Here is a 17,500-nt window from a genome sequence, read left to right on the forward strand (position 1 = left end):
CTTCCATCGGTCCACATATCCATTGTCCATCCACATATCCATCCATCCACCCATCCATCAATCCACATATCCATCCATCCATCATCCACCATCCACATATCCATTCATCCACATATCCATCCATGCATCCATCATCCACCATATCGCTCATCCATCCATATCCATCCATCCCTATACATTGGTCCACATATCCTTGATCCTCCACATATCCATCCATCCATCAATCCATCCATCCATCCACATAGCCTCCATCCACTATCAATCCATCATCAATCCACATATCCACCATCACATATCCATCCACATATCCATCCCCACATATCCATCCATCCACATACCATCCATCCATCCCACATCATCCATCCATTCACATATCCATCCATTCACATATCTACCCACAATCAATACACATTTCCAATCGATCTATCCATCAATCCCACAAATCCATCCATCCATCATCCACATATCCATCCATCCATCCATCCATCAATCCACATGTCCATCCATCTATCTCCATCAAACCATATATCATCCATCCACCCATCCATCAAACCATATATCCATCCATCCATCTATCCATCAAACCATATTTCGATCCATCCATCCATCCATTCACATATCCATCCATCCATCAATCCCATATCCATCCATCCTCAATAACATATCCATCCATCCATCACCCACATATCCATCAATCCAATATCCATCCATCAAACCATCCATCATCCATCCATCCACATATCTATCCATCCATCCACATATCCATCGATCCATATCCATTGCCACATATCCATTGATCCATCCACATATCCATCCATCCACCCATCCATCAATCCACATATCCATCATCAACCAATCCATCCATCCACTATCCATCCATCCATCCATCCATCCACTATCCACTATCCATCCATCCATCCACTATCCATCCATCCACTATCCATCCATCCACTATCCATCCATCCATCCATCCATCCCACATATCATACCATCCATCAATCCACATATCATCCATCCATCAATCCATCAATCCACATATCCATCCATCAAACCATCCATCAAACCACATATCAATCCATCCATCCATCCATTCATCCATCCATCAAACCACATATCCATCCATCCATCCAACAATCTATCCATCCATCCATCAAACCACATTTCCATCCATCCATCCACATATCCATCCATCCATTCACATATCCATCCATCCACATATCCATCCATCCATCAATCCACATATCCATCCATCCACCCATCCATCCATCCACATATCCATCCATCCACATATCCATACATCCATCAATCCACATATCCATCCATCAATCCACATATCTGTCCATCCATCAATCCACATATACAGCCATCCATCCATCCACATGTCCATCCATCCACATATCCATCCATCCATCCACATACCCATCCATCCACATATCCATCGGTCCACATATCCATTGATCCATCCACATATCCATCCATCCACCCATCCATCCATCCACATATCTATCCATCCATCCACATATCCAGCAATCCACAATCCCATTGGTCCACATATCCATTGATCCTCCACATATCCATCCATCCCCCATCCATCATATCCACATTCCATCCATCAACCTATCCATCCATCCACCCAATACATATCCATCCGTCCACATATCCATCCATCCATCCATTAAACCACATATCCATCCATCCATCCATCCATCCACATATCCATCATTCACATATCCATTCATCCACATATCCATTGATCCAGCCCATATCCATCCATCCACCCATCCATCAATCCACATATCCACCATCAACCAATCCATCCATCCATCCATTAATCCACATATCCATCCATCCATCCACATATCCATCCATCCACATATCCATCCAAATATCCATCTATCCATCAATCCACATATCATCCATCCATCAATCCATCAATCCACATATCCATCCATCAAACCATCCATCAAACCACATATCAATCCATCCATCCATCCATCCATCAAACCACATATCCATCCATCCTCCAACATATCCTATCCATCCATCCATATAAACATATATCCACATCCATCCATCAAAAAACCATATCCATCACATCCATCCCATCCATCCACATATCCATCCATCCCATATCATCTCCATTCACATATCCATCCATCCACATATCATCCATCCATCAATCCACATATCCATCCATCCACCCATCCATCAATCCACATATCCATCCATCCACATATCCATACATCCATCAATCCACATATCCATCCATCAATCCACATATCAATCCATCCATCCACATACCCATCCATCCACATATCCATCGGTCCACATATCCATTGATCCATCCACATATCCATCCATCCACCCATCCATCAATCCACATATCCATCCATCCATCAATCCATCCATCCACATATCATCCATCCACATATCCATCCACATATCCATCCATCCATCAATCCATCCATCCACATATCCGTCCATCCACATATACATCGGTCCACATATGCATTGATCCATCCACATATCCATCCATCCATTAATCCATCCATCCATCCACATATCCATCCATCCACATATCCATCCATCCATCAATCCACATATCCACATTACCATCCATCCACTATATCCTCCATCCATCCACATATCCATCCATCCACATATCCATCCATGCCATCCTCATATCCATCCATCCATCATATCCTTTCCACATATCCATTGATCCATCCACATATCCATCCATCCACCCATCCATCAATCCACATATCCATCCATCCATCAATCCATCCATCCACATATCCATCCACATATCCATCTATCCATCAATCCACATATCCATCCATCCACATGTCATCCATCCATCAATCCACATATCCATCCATCAAACCATCCATCAATCCATCAATCCACATATCCATCCATCAATCCACATATCCATCCATCCATCAATCCATATATCCATCCATCCATCAATCCACATATACAGCCATCCATCCATCCACATGTCCATCCATCCACATATCCATCCATCCATCCACATACCCATCCATCCACATATCCATCGTCCACATATTCATTGATCCATCCACATATCCATCCATCCACCCATACATCAATCCACATATCCATCCATCCATCAATCCATCCATCCACATATCCATCCATCCACATATCCATCCACATATCCATCCATCCATCAATCCATCCATCCACATATCCATCCATCCACATATACATCGGTCCACATATGCATTGATCCATCCACATATCCATCCATCCATCATCCACTTATCCATCCATGTACATATCCATCCATCCATCCACATATCCATCCATCCATCCATCCATCAAGCCACTTATCCATCCATCCACATATCCATCCATCAATCCACATATCCATTCATCCACATATCCATCCATCCATCCATCAATCCACATATCCATCTATCCATCCACATATCCATCCTCCACATATCATCCCACATTCCATACCATCACATATCCATCCATCCATCAATCCACTTATCCATCCATGTACATATCCATCCATCCATCCACATATCCATCCATCCATCCATCAATCCACTTATCCATCCATCCACATATCCATCCATCAATCCACATATCCATCCATCCCTTCTCCATCATCCACATGTCCATCCATCATCATCCACAAACCATATATCCATCCATCATCTATCCTCAACCATATTCCATCCATCCACCATTCACATATCCATCCCATCCATCAATCACATATCCATCCATCCATCAAATAACATATCCATCCATCCATCATATCCACATATCCATCCATCCACATATCCATACATCCATCAATCCACATATCCATCCATCAATCCACATATCCATCAATCCATATATCCATCCATCCATCAATCCACATATACAGCCATCCATCCATCCATATGTCCATCCATCCACATATCAATCCATCCATCCACATACCCATCCATCCACATATCCATCGGTCCACATATCCATTGATCCATCCACATATCCATCCATCCACATATCGATCCATCATCCATCCATCCATCATATCCTCCACCACAATATAAAATCCATCACATACCACCATCCACATATCCATCCACATATCCATCCATCCATCAATCCATCCATCCACATATCCGTCCATCCACATATACATCGGTCCACATATGCATTGATCCATCCACATATCCATCCATCCATCAATCCATCCATCCACATATCCATCCATCCACATATCCATCCATCCATCCACAATCCACTATCCACCATCCATCATATCTATCCATCCAATATCCATCCTCCACATATCCACCATCCACATATCCACCATCATCCTCCACATATCCATCCATCCACATATCCATCGATCCACATATCCATTGATCCATCCACATATCCATCCATCCACCCATCCTCAATCCACATTCCACCATCCATCAATCCATCCATCCACATTCCATCCATCCATCATACCACATATCCATCATATCCACTATCCCATCCACATGTCATCCATCCATCAATCCACATATCCATCCATCAAACCATCAATCCACATATCCATCCATCCATCCATTCATCCATCCATCAAACCACATATCAATCCATCCATCCATTCATCCATCCATCAAACCACATATCCATCCATCCACCAATCTATCAATCCATCCATCAATCCACATGTACATCAATCAATCCATCCATCAAACCACATATCAATCAATCAATCCATCCATCCATCCATCCATCCACAAATCCATCCATCATCCACAAATCCATCCAATATTTAATTAATCCACATATCCATCCATTCATCCATCCCATCCACAAATCCATCCATCAATCCACAAATCCATCCATTAATCAATTAATCCACAAATCAATCCATCCATCCACCAATCTATCAATCCATCAATCCATCCATCCATTAAACCACATATCCATCCATCCATCCATCCATCAATCCACATATCCATCCGTCCATCAATCCACATATCCATCCATCCCTCCCACCATCCATCCATCCATCATACCATCCATGCATCCATCAATCCACATATCCATCTACATCCACATATCCAATCCATCCACATATCATTGGTCCACATATGCCATTGATCCATCCACATATCCAATCCATCCATCCATCCATCCATCCATCCAACATCCATCCATCCATCCACGCCATATCCATCACCAATCTCCCCATATCCATCCATCCATCAATCCCACTATCCATCCTCCACACATGCCCATCCACAATATCCATTCATCCATCCTAATCCGCATATCCATCCACATACTCCATCCATCCATCCACATATCCATCCATTCACATATCCATCCATTCACATATCTACCCATACAATCAATACACATTGTCCATCGATCTCTACCATGCAATCCACATCCATCCACTCCATCAATCCACATATCCATCCTCCATCCATCCATCAAATCCACATGTCAAAAAAAAAAAAACAAAAAAAAAAAAAAAAACCATCTATCTATCCATCAAACCTATACCATCATCCATCCACCCATCCATCAAACCATATATCCATCCTCCATCTATCCATCAAACCATATTTCGATCCATCCATCATCACATTTCACATAATCCATCCATCCATCATCACATATCATCCATCCATCAAATAACATATCCTCATCCATCAACCCACATATCCATCAATCCACTATCCATCCATCAAACCATCCATCAATCCATCCATCCACATATCTATCCATCCATCCACATATCCATCGATCCACATATCCATTGGTCCACATATCCATTGATCCCTCCACATATCCACCATCCACCCATCAACCACATTCCAACATCACAATCCATCCAGCCTACATCTCCTGTTAGGGCCCTGTGCTATAGAGGAGGACAACATTACATCTCCTGTTAGGGCCCTTGTGCTATAGGCGGAGGACAACATTACATCTCCTGTTAGGGCCCTGTGCTATATGACGGAGGACAACATTACATCTCCTGTCAGGGCCCTGTGCTATAGGACGGAGGACAACATTACATCTCCTGTTAGGGCCCTGTGCTATAGGACGGAGGACACATTACATCTCCTGTCTAGGGCCCTGTGCTATAGGACTGGAGGACAACATTAATATCTCTGTTAGGGCCCTGTGCTATAGGACGGAGGACAACATTACATCTCCTGTCTGGGCCCTGTGCTATAGGACGGAGGACAACATTACATCTCCTGTCTGGGCCCTGTGCTATAGGACGGAGGACACATTACATCTCCTTAGGGCCCTGTGCTATAGGACTGGAGGACAACATTACATCTCCTGTCTGGGGCCCTGTGCTATAGGACTGAGGACAACATTACATCTCCTGTTAGGGCCCTGTGCTATAGGACGGAGGACAACATTACATCTCCTGTTAGGGCCCTGTGCTATAGGACGGAGGACAACATTACATCTCCTGTCTAGGGCCCTGTGCTATAGGACGGAGGACAACATTACATCTCCTGTTAGGGCCCTGTGCTATAGGACGGAGGACAAACATTACATCTCCTGTTTGGGCCTGTGCTATAGGATGGAGGACAACATTACATCTCCTGTCTGGGCCCTGTGCTATAGGACGGAGGACAACATTACATCTCCTGTTAGGGCCCTGTGCTATATGACGGAGGACAACATTACATCTCCTGTCTGGGCCCTGTGCTATAGGACGGAGGACAACATTACATCTCCTGTTTGGGCCCTGTGCTATAGGACGGAGGACAACATTACATCTCCTGTCTGGGCCCTGTGCTATAGGATGGAGGACAACATTACATCTCCTGTTAGGGCCCTGTGCTATAGGATGGAGGACAACATTACATCTCCTGTCTGGGCCCTGTGCTATAGGATGGAGGACAACATTACATCTCCTGTCTGGGCCCTGTGCTATAGAATGGAGGACAACATTACATCTCCTGTTAGGGCCCTGTGCTATAGGACGGAGGACAACATTACATCTCCTGTCTGGGCCCTGTGCTATAGGATGGAGGACAACATTACATCTCCTGTCTGGGCCCTGTGCTATAGGATGGAGGACAACATTACATCTCTTGTTAGGGCCCTGTGCTATAGGATGGAGGACAACATTACTTCTCCTGTTAGGGCCCTGTGCTATAGGATGGAGGACAACATTACATCTCCTGTCTGGGCCCTGTGCTATAGGACGGAGGACAACATTACATCTCCTGTCTGGGCCCTGTGCTATAGGATGGAGGACAACATTACATCTCCTGTTTGGGCCCTGTGCTATAGGACGGAGGACAACATTACATCTCCTGTCTGGGCCCTGTGCTATAGGATGGAGGACAACATTACATCTCCTGTCTGGGCCCTGTGCTATAGGACGGAGGACAACATTACATCTCTTGTTAGGGCCCTGTGCTATAGGATGGAGGACAACATTACATCTCCTGTTAGGTCCCTATGCTATAGGATGGAGGACAACATTACATCTCCTGTTAGGGCCCTGTGCTATAGGACGGAGGACAACATTACATCTCCTGTCTGGGCCCTGTGCTATAGGACGGAGGACAACATTACATCTCCTGTTAGGGCCCTGTGCTATAGGACGGAGGACAACATTACATCTCTTGTTAGGGCCCTGTGCTATAGGACGGAGGACAACATTACATCTCCTGTTAGGTCCCTATGCTATAGGATGGAGGACAACATTACATCTCCTGTTAGGGCCCTGTGCTATAGGACGGAGGACAACATTACATCTCCTGTCTGGGCCCTGTGCTATAGGACGGAGGACAACATTACATCTCCTGTTAGGGCCCTGTGCTATAGGACGGAGGACAACATTACATCTCCTGTCTGGGCCCTGTGCTACAGGACGGAGGACAACATTACATCTCCTGTTAGGGCCCTGTGCTATAGGATGGAGGACAACATTACATCTCCTGTTAGGGCCCTGTGCTATAGGACGGAGGACAACATTACATCTCCTGTTAGGGCCCTGTGCTATAGGATGGAGGACAACATTACATCTCCTGTCTGGGCCCTGTGCTATAGGACGGAGGACAACATTACATCTCCTGTTAGGGCCCTGTGCTATAGGACGGAGGACAACATTACATCTCCTGTTAGGGCCCTGTGCTATAGGATGGAGGACAACATTACATCTCCTGTTAGGGCCCTGTGCTATAGGACGGAGGACAACATTACATCTCCTGTTAGGGCCCTGTGCTATAGGACGGAGGACAACATTACATCTCCTGTCAGGGCCCTGTGCTATAGGACGAAGGACAACATTACATCTCCTGTTAGGGCCCTGTGCTATAGGACGGAGGACAACATTACATCTCCTGTTAGGGCCCTGTGCTATAGGACGGAGGACAACATTACATCTCCTGTTAGGGCCCTGTGCCTATAAGCCCTGTTAGGTCCCTGTCTATAGGACGAGCTAACATTACATCTCCTGTTAGGGCCCTGTGCTATAGGATGGAGGACAACATTACATCTCCTGTTAGGGCCCTGTGCTATAGGATGGAGGACAACATTACATCTCCTGTTAGGGCCCTGTGCTATAGGATGGAGGACAACATTACATCTCCTGTTAGGGCCCTGTGCTATAGGATGGAGGACAACATTACATCTCCTGTTAGGGCCCTGTGCTATAGGATGGAGGACAACATTACATCTCCTGTTAGGGCCCTGTGCTATAGGATGGAGGACAACATTACATCTCCTGTTAGGGCCCTGTGCTATAGGATGGAGGACAACATTACATCTCCTGTTAGGGCCCTGTGCTATAGGATGGAGGACAACATTACATCTCCTGTTAGGGCCCTGTGCTATAGGATGGAGGACAACATTACATCTCCTGTTAGGGCCCTGTGCTATAGGATGGAGGACAACATTACATCTCCTGTTAGGGCCCTGTGCTATAGGACGGAGGACAACATTACATCTCCTGTTAGGGCCCTGTGCTATAGGATGGAGGACAACATTACATCTCCTGTTAGGGCCCTGTGCTATAGGATGGAGGACAACATTACATCTCCTGTTAGGGCCCTGTGCTATAGGATGGAGGACAACATTACATCTCCTGTTAGGGCCCTGTGCTATAGGATGGAGGACAACATTACATCTCCTGTTAGGGCCCTGTGCTATAGGACGGAGGACAACATTACATCTCCTGTCTGGGCCCTGTGCTATAGGATGGAGGACAACATTACATCTCCTGTTAGGTCCCTATGCTATAGGATGGAGGACAACATTACATCTCCTGTTAGGGCCCTGTGCTATAGGACGGAGGACAACATTACATCTCCTGTCTGGGCCCTGTGCTATAGGACGGAGGACAACATTACATCTCCTGTTAGGGCCCTGTGCTATAGGACGGAGGACAACATTACATCTCTTGTTAGGGCCCTGTGCTATAGGACGGAGGACAACATTACATCTCCTGTTAGGTCCCTATGCTATAGGATGGAGGACAACATTACATCTCCTGTTAGGGCCCTGTGCTATAGGACGGAGGACAACATTACATCTCCTGTCTGGGCCCTGTGCTATAGGACGGAGGACAACATTACATCTCCTGTTAGGGCCCTGTGCTATAGGACGGAGGACAACATTACATCTCCTGTCTGGGCCCTGTGCTACAGGACGGAGGACAACATTACATCTCCTGTTAGGGCCCTGTGCTATAGGATGGAGGACAACATTACATCTCCTGTTAGGGCCCTGTGCTATAGGACGGAGGACAACATTACATCTCCTGTTAGGGCCCTGTGCTATAGGATGGAGGACAACATTACATCTCCTGTCTGGGCCCTGTGCTATAGGACGGAGGACAACATTACATCTCCTGTTAGGGCCCTGTGCTATAGGACGGAGGACAACATTACATCTCCTGTTAGGGCCCTGTGCTATAGGATGGAGGACAACATTACATCTCCTGTTAGGGCCCTGTGCTATAGGACGGAGGACAACATTACATCTCCTGTTAGGGCCCTGTGCTATAGGACGGAGGACAACATTACATCTCCTGTTAGGGCCCTGTGCTATAGGATGGAGGACAACATTACATCTCCTGTTAGGGCCCTGTGCTATAGGACGAAGGACAACATTACATCTCCTGTCTGGGCCCTGTGCTATAGGACGGAGGACAACATTACATCTCCTGTTAGGGCCCTGTGCTATAGGATGGAGGACAACATTACATATCTTGTTAGGGCCCTGTGCTATAGGATGGAGGACAACGTTACATCTCCTGTTAGGGCCCTGTGCTATAGGATGGAGGACAACATTACATCTCCTGTTAGGGCCCTGTGCTATATGACGGAGGACAACATTACATCTCCTGTTAGGGCCCTGTGCTATAGGATGGAGGACAACATTACATATCTTGTTAGGGCCCTGTGCTATAGGATGGAGGACAACATTACATCTCCTGTTAGGGCCCTGTGCTATAGGATGGAGGACAACATTACATCTCCTGTTAGGGCCCTGTGCTATAGGATGGAGGACAACATTACATCTCCTGTTAGGGCCCTGTGCTATAGGATGGAGGACAACATTACATATCTTGTTAGGGCCCTGTGCTATAGGACGGAGGACAACATTACATCTCCTGTTAGGGCCCTGTGCTATAGGATGGAGGACAACATTACATCTCCTGTTAGGGCCCTGTGCTATAGGACGGAGGACAACATTACATCTCCTGTTAGGGCCCTGTGCTATAGGACGGAGGACAACATTACATCTCCTGTTAGGGCCCTGTGCTATAGGATGGAGGACAACATTACATCTCCTGTTAGGGCCCTGTGCTATAGGATGGAGGACAACATTACATCTCCTGTTAGGGCCCTGTGCTATAGGATGGAGGACAACATTACATCTCCTGTTAGGGCCCTGTGCTATAGGACGGAGGACAACATTACATCTCCTGTCTGGGCCCTGTGCTATAGGATGGAGGACAACATTACATCTCCTGTCTGGGCCCTGTGCTATAGGACGGAGGACAACATTACATCTCCTGTTAGGGCCCTGTGCTATAGGATGGAGGACAACATTACATCTCCTGTTAGGGCCCTGTGCTATATGACGGAGGACAACATTACATCTCCTGTTAGGGCCCTGTGCTATAGGATGGAGGACAACATTACATATCTTGTTAGGGCCCTGTGCTATAGGACGGAGGACAACATTACATCTCCTGTTAGGGCCCTGTGCTATAGGATGGAGGACAACATTACATCTCCTGTTAGGGCCCTGTGCTATAGGACGGAGGACAACATTACATCTCCTGTTAGGGCCCTGTGCTATAGGACGGAGGACAACATTACATCTCCTGTTAGGGCCCTGTGCTATAGGATGGAGGACAACATTACATCTCCTGTTAGGGCCCTGTGCTATAGGATGGAGGACAACATTACATCTCCTGTTAGGGCCCTGTGCTATAGGATGGAGGACAACATTACATCTCCTGTTAGGGCCCTGTGCTATAGGACGGAGGACAACATTACATCTCCTGTCTGGGCCCTGTGCTATAGGATGGAGGACAACATTACATCTCCTGTCTGGGCCCTGTGCTATAGGACGGAGGACAACATTACATCTCCTGTTAGGGCCCTGTGCTATAGGATGGAGGACAACATTACATCTCCTGTTAGGGCCCTGTGCTATAGGATGGAGGACAACATTACATCTCCTGTTAGGGCCCTGTTCTATAGGATGGAGGACAACATTACATCTCCTGTTAGGGCCCTGTGCTATAGGACGGAGGACAACATTACATCTCCTGTTAGGGCCCTGTGCTATAGGATGGAGGACAACATTACATCTCCTGTTAGGGCCCTGTGCTATAGGACGGAGGACAACATTACATCTCCTGTTAGGGCCCTGTGCTATAGGACGGAGGACAACATTACATCTCCTGTTAGGGCCCTGTGCTATAGGATGGAGGACAACATTACATCTCCTGTTAGGGCCCTGTGCTATAGGACGGAGGACAACATTACATCTCCTGTTAGGGCCCTGTGCTACAGGACGGAGGACAACATTACATCTCCTGTTAGGGCCCTGTGCTACAGGACGGAGGACAACATTACATCTCCTGTCTGGGCCCTGTGCTATAGGATGGAGGACAACATTACATCTCCTGTCTGGGCCCTGTGCTATAGGACGGAGGACAACATTACATCTCCTGTTAGGGCCCTGTGCTATAGGACGGAGGACAACATTACATCTCCTGTTAGGGCCCTGTGCTATAGGACGGAGGACAACATTACATCTCCTGTCTGGGCCCTGTGCTATAGGATGGAGGACAACATTACATCTCCTGTTAGGGCCCTTTGCTATAGGACGGAGGACAACATTACATCTCCTGTTAGGGCCCTGTGCTATAGGATGGAGGACAACATTACATCTCCTGTTAGGGCCCTGTGCTATAGGATGGAGGACAACATTACATCTCCTGTTAGGGCCCTGTGCTATAGGATGGAGGACAACATTACATCTCCTGTTAGGGCCCTGTGCTATAGGATGGAGGACAACATTACATCTCCTGTCTGGGCCCTGTGCTATAGGATGGAGGACAACATTACATCTCCTGTTAGGGCCCTGTGCTATAGGATGGAGGACAACATTACATCTCCTGTTAGGGCCCTGTGCTATAGGATGGAGGACAACATTACATATCCTGTTAGGGCCCTGTGCTATAGGACGGAGGACAACATTACATCTCCTGTCTGGGCCCTGTGCTATAGGATGGAGGACAACATTACATCTCCTGTTAGGGCCCTGTGCTATAGGATGGAGGACAACATTACATCTCCTGTTAGGGCCCTGTGCTATAGGACGGAGGACAACATTACATCTCCTGTTAGGGCCCTGTGCTATAGGATGGAGGACAACATTACATCTCCTGTTAGGGCCCTGTGCTATAGGATGGAGGACAACATTACATCTCCTGTTAGGGCCCTGTGCTATATGATGGAGGACAACATTACATCTCCTGTTAGGGCCCTGTGCTATAGGATGGAGGACAACATTACATCTCCTGTTAGGGCCCTGTGCAAACATGTGACATGCCTGGATTTTAACCTTTATTTAAAGCTTTTTCATCAAACTGTCCCTTTTTTTTTTTTTATCCAGCACCATCCTGCTTTCATTTTTGGTGTAATTTCTGGATAAGGTTTAAAACACAGGATCAAATGTTTTTGTCACATGACCACCTTGTATTACATACTTACAGAGCGTGTTAAGTGTTATGTGTTGTACACAGAGGGAAACAGCTGATCAACGTGCACAAGAATACACACCATAAAACACAACTTATCATTCAAACACCCACCCACCCACCCACCCACCCACCCACCCACCCACCCACCCACCCACACACACACACACACACACACACACACACACACACACACACACACACACACACACACACACACACACACACACACACACACACACACACACACTCGCTGACCTTGAACGTCTCCATCCAGCGTGGTTGTTTGACCTGGTAGTAGATGACAGATCTGTAGTCGTTGAGCGGTCGATCCCCCGCTCCCAGACAGATAGAGTTCTACAGGACAAAACAGAAAGAGATGACAGAAAGAGAGAGCGATGGCAGAAAGAGAGAGAGACGACAAAGAGAGAGAGATGACAGAAAGAGAGTGAAGACAGAAAGAGAGAGAGATTCGAGAAGGAGAGAGAGGACAATCAATTCAACTAACCCACATCAACCTAGATACTGTACATCCAACCTAATCTTGGTTAACCCAGAACTAAAGTCTCGCGTAATTGGTCAGATGCTCGATGAAGTTCTGGGTCCATACGTGTTAAGAACTGTAAGGAAGAGCTCCACCCTCTCTCTCTGCATGTTACGGGCCGAATGTCCCCTCCCCTTTAGATATTCCAAAGATGCTAAGATGCTAAAAATATGTGATTTGTCCAAATAACCAGGAACAAAAATCGAAGTAACGGAACTGCTGCTACTGATCTCATGCATCGTGTTGTATCAAGACAGATCTACGGCACAATGTAGCTTAGCGTGGTCTGTCCACAACAGATTACATCTAACCCAACAACTCAGAACCATATGACAGCAAATACAAAGGAGGATACAGCGCTGAAACAGTATCCCTGTTCGCCTACCTCCAGATGACCCCCCCAACTCACCGACACAATCTTGCCCTCCTCGTCACACACCATCATGATGACCTCCATGTTCTTCTGGCTGGTCTTGTTGTACTTGTCAAAGTCCCCGGCCCACAGCGTCAGGTAGATGTCGTTGCGGATGTCCCCCGGCATGATGATCTCTGGGAAGCCCAGTTTACGGGCCACCACCGTGCTGCGGTCCACCAGGTGGGGGTACTCCTTACGGATCTGGACGATGTCACCCACCAGGGCCTTCATCGTCACCCATAGACCTGGAGGGGGGACGGAGTAGGGTAAAGATGCCCCTGGACGCTGATCTTGGGTCAGTTTTGCATTACCCACACCAATGGTTAAGGTTAGGATTAGGAGGGGAAGGTGATGCTAGATCTGTACCTAGGGGATAAGGGGAAACTTCACCCCGTAGTGGGGAGGAGGGGTAGAGGGGAGGATAGAGGACCAAGCATTGATAATGCAGTGGTTGTTGGTACAATAGCAAGAGTTTCCATGAGTGTGAGGTGAGATGTTGTACCTTGTCCTCCACTGTCTCCTCGTGACGCTGTCACCTTGTTCAGCAGGGGGTGAAGGAAGTCATTCTCTGCCACGACCCTGCACACCCACATACACCCACATTTAAACTACACAACAACAACTAAAATAGGTAGGGATGGAGGAAGAGAGGAGGGAGGAGAGGGTGAAGAAGGGAGGACTTACGGGAAAAAAGGGATGAAATGCTGCTTCTCCTCATCACACTCTATCTTTCCTTTGATGATGTCACTGATGTCCATCACTGCAGACAGGAAGAAATGTAATGTACTCTTTTATTAAGAATGACCTCTCAGGTTATTTTACATTTTCTTTGATCCACTTAGTAAACAATATTAAATATTCAAGCTGTGACCAGCATCAGTGGATCCCAATTCAAAATGTTGTTAACACTGCCCACTGCCCCATGCCCACTGCCCCCTGCACACTGCCCCATGCCCACTGCCCCATGCCCACTGTCCACTGCCCACTGCCCACTGCCCCATGCCCACTGCCCACTGCCCCATGCCCACTGCCCCATGCCCACTGCCCCATGCCCACTGCCCTCTGCCCACTGCCCCATACCCACTGCCCACTTCCCCAGCCCACTGCCCCATGCCCACTGCCCACTGCCCCATGCCCACTGCCCACTGCCCCCTGCCCCCTGCCCCCTGCCCCATGCCCACTGTCCACTGCCCACTGCCCACTGCCCCATGCACACTGCCCCATGCCCCATGCCCACTGCCCCATGCCCACTGCCCTCTGCCCACTGCCCACTTCCCCAGCCCACTGCCCCATGCCCACTGCCCACTGCCCACTGCCCACTGCCCCATGCCCAATGCCCACTGCCCACTGCCCACTGCCCCCTGCCCACTGCCCCATACCCACTGCCCACTGCCCACTGCCCCATGCCCACTGCCCCATGCCCACTGCCCCATGCCATACACTAGTACCTACCTGCCACTCCAAAGGGCCTGCGGAGGCCCTGGGTACACTTCTTGGTGTTGGTCTCCTTCAGTTCCATACGACCCACTCTCACTATCTGACAGATCAGATAGATCTTCTCTCTGTTCAAGTCCTTATTACCCAAGTCCTGGAGGGAGGGAGGTTTTCAAAATCAAAAAACATGATTTATATGCACAGAGCATACATTTACTAAATTAGCATTTCTCAACTGGTGGGTTGTGATTTCCCCTCCCAATTTGAATATTGATGCAACCTGGTTACATTTGGGTCATGAGGCAAACCCAGTTGAGAGCCACTGACCTAAATTATTTGATGGCACCTCAATAACTGGATACGGACAAGAAATGCATCAAACAGTGCTCTCTAGTGGTAACTTACTGTAAAGACCACCTTCAAGTTGTTCAGCATTTCAACCTCCCTAGGAAAGCCTTTACTGCCCCAGCGAACCAGGTAGTTCTCACTGCAGAGGGAGGCCATGGAATGGGTTAACAAGAAGCACATGTCAGAAACACTTAATACACACTCAAAGGGAATCTTAAAAGGATACTTTGGGAATTTGCCAATGAATCCAGTTAGAGAAACTCATGGATACCATTTTTATGTCTCTGCATCCAGTATGAATGAAGTTGCTAACTAGCATTACCTCAATGACTGGAAGTCTATGGTATATACAATGGTATCTACTGTACTAGCATGATAGCAGTCACCATAGACATCCAGTCATTGCGCTAACACCAGTTACCAACTGCGCTAACGCTATCTGGCAACTTCCCTCAAACTGCAAGCAAATGGTTTCCATTAGTTCATCTGACTCTGGGGGAGTAAATAAAGGGCTTCAGTATCCCTTAAACGCATCATTCACTGATAGAAATGCTCATACGGGATGAATTCACAGAAAAATAAATGTACATAGGGCCTACATAGGGACTGAAATGCTTTATAATACATTGCTTTCTCCTAAATATAAGTCTTCTTGGCCAGCAGAGACTGACTGACTATCAATCTGCTAAAATTGTACGGTGGGGATATGTTGCTAAGCTTTCCAAAGCTGACACCTTCCCAAAATATCCCTGTCACAGTTTGACAGAAGGAGGCCTTCAGGCACTGTGGCCACGATGGAGAATGTCACATACCAGCCGTAATACTCTGGCATGGATGAGAGAGGAAGGAGAGTCTAGATCTGTCGCTCTGACAGTAATAGACAGCTATCACCATTAGCTGTCAGTCAAGCAATGCCTCTCTATTTTCTGAATTTCTACCATGATATTTAAATAGTATGTCCATTAGGTTAGACGTTGAGAACAGGGGAAAATGTGGATAAGGGGAAGAGAGAAAGAGAAAAGGAGTGAGAGAGAAAGACAGCTATCAACATTACTGGTGTCAGAGCTCTGACAGCTGCCAGTCAAGCGCTGCCTTTCCATGTGCAGCCTTCTGTGTTTATCATTAACTGTGACTACAGTACAGCAATACAAAACATATATGGAAAACGGGGGGTGGGGGGGTGGGGGTAAGAAAAGAGGAGAAAGAGAAGTGGGAGCGCGCTGAGAAGAGAGAGAGAAACAGGGAGATGTGTAAAAGAGGAGAAAGAGAAGTGGGAGAGCGCTGAGGAGAGAGAGAGAAACAGGGAGATGTGTAAAAGAGGAGAAAGAGAAGTGGGAGAGCGCTGAGGAGAGAGAGAGAAACAGGGAGATGTGTAAAAGAGGAGAAAGAGAAGTGGGAGAGCGCTGAGGAGAGAGAGAAACAGGGAGATGTGTAAAAGAGGAGAAAGAGAAGTGGGAGAGCGCTGAGGAGAGAGAGAGAAACAGGGAGATGTGTAGAAGAGGAGAAAGAGAAG

The 17,500-nt window shown here is 47.1% G+C and overlaps 1 protein-coding gene across 1 annotated transcript in view; it reads right to left on the minus strand.

The window, feature by feature from the left end:
* Nucleotides 1-17,500, minus strand: part of LOC120062377 (dedicator of cytokinesis protein 2-like) — a 169,297-nt gene that overhangs the window by 141,288 nt on the left and 10,509 nt on the right. The window contains exons 9-14 of the mRNA XM_039012306.1: nucleotides 16,045-16,126; nucleotides 15,658-15,793; nucleotides 14,890-14,965; nucleotides 14,708-14,784; nucleotides 14,200-14,450; nucleotides 13,489-13,603 (exon numbers count right to left, since the gene is read on the minus strand). Coding sequence (XP_038868234.1) covers nucleotides 13,489-13,603; nucleotides 14,200-14,450; nucleotides 14,708-14,784; nucleotides 14,890-14,965; nucleotides 15,658-15,793; nucleotides 16,045-16,126 — 737 coding nt within the window. The remainder of the gene's footprint in view (nucleotides 1-13,488; nucleotides 13,604-14,199; nucleotides 14,451-14,707; nucleotides 14,785-14,889; nucleotides 14,966-15,657; nucleotides 15,794-16,044; nucleotides 16,127-17,500) is intronic.

The sequence above is a fragment of the Salvelinus namaycush genome, chromosome 17 (assembly GCF_016432855.1).
Source record: "Salvelinus namaycush isolate Seneca chromosome 17, SaNama_1.0, whole genome shotgun sequence".
Taxonomy (NCBI): Eukaryota; Metazoa; Chordata; class Actinopteri; order Salmoniformes; family Salmonidae; genus Salvelinus; species Salvelinus namaycush.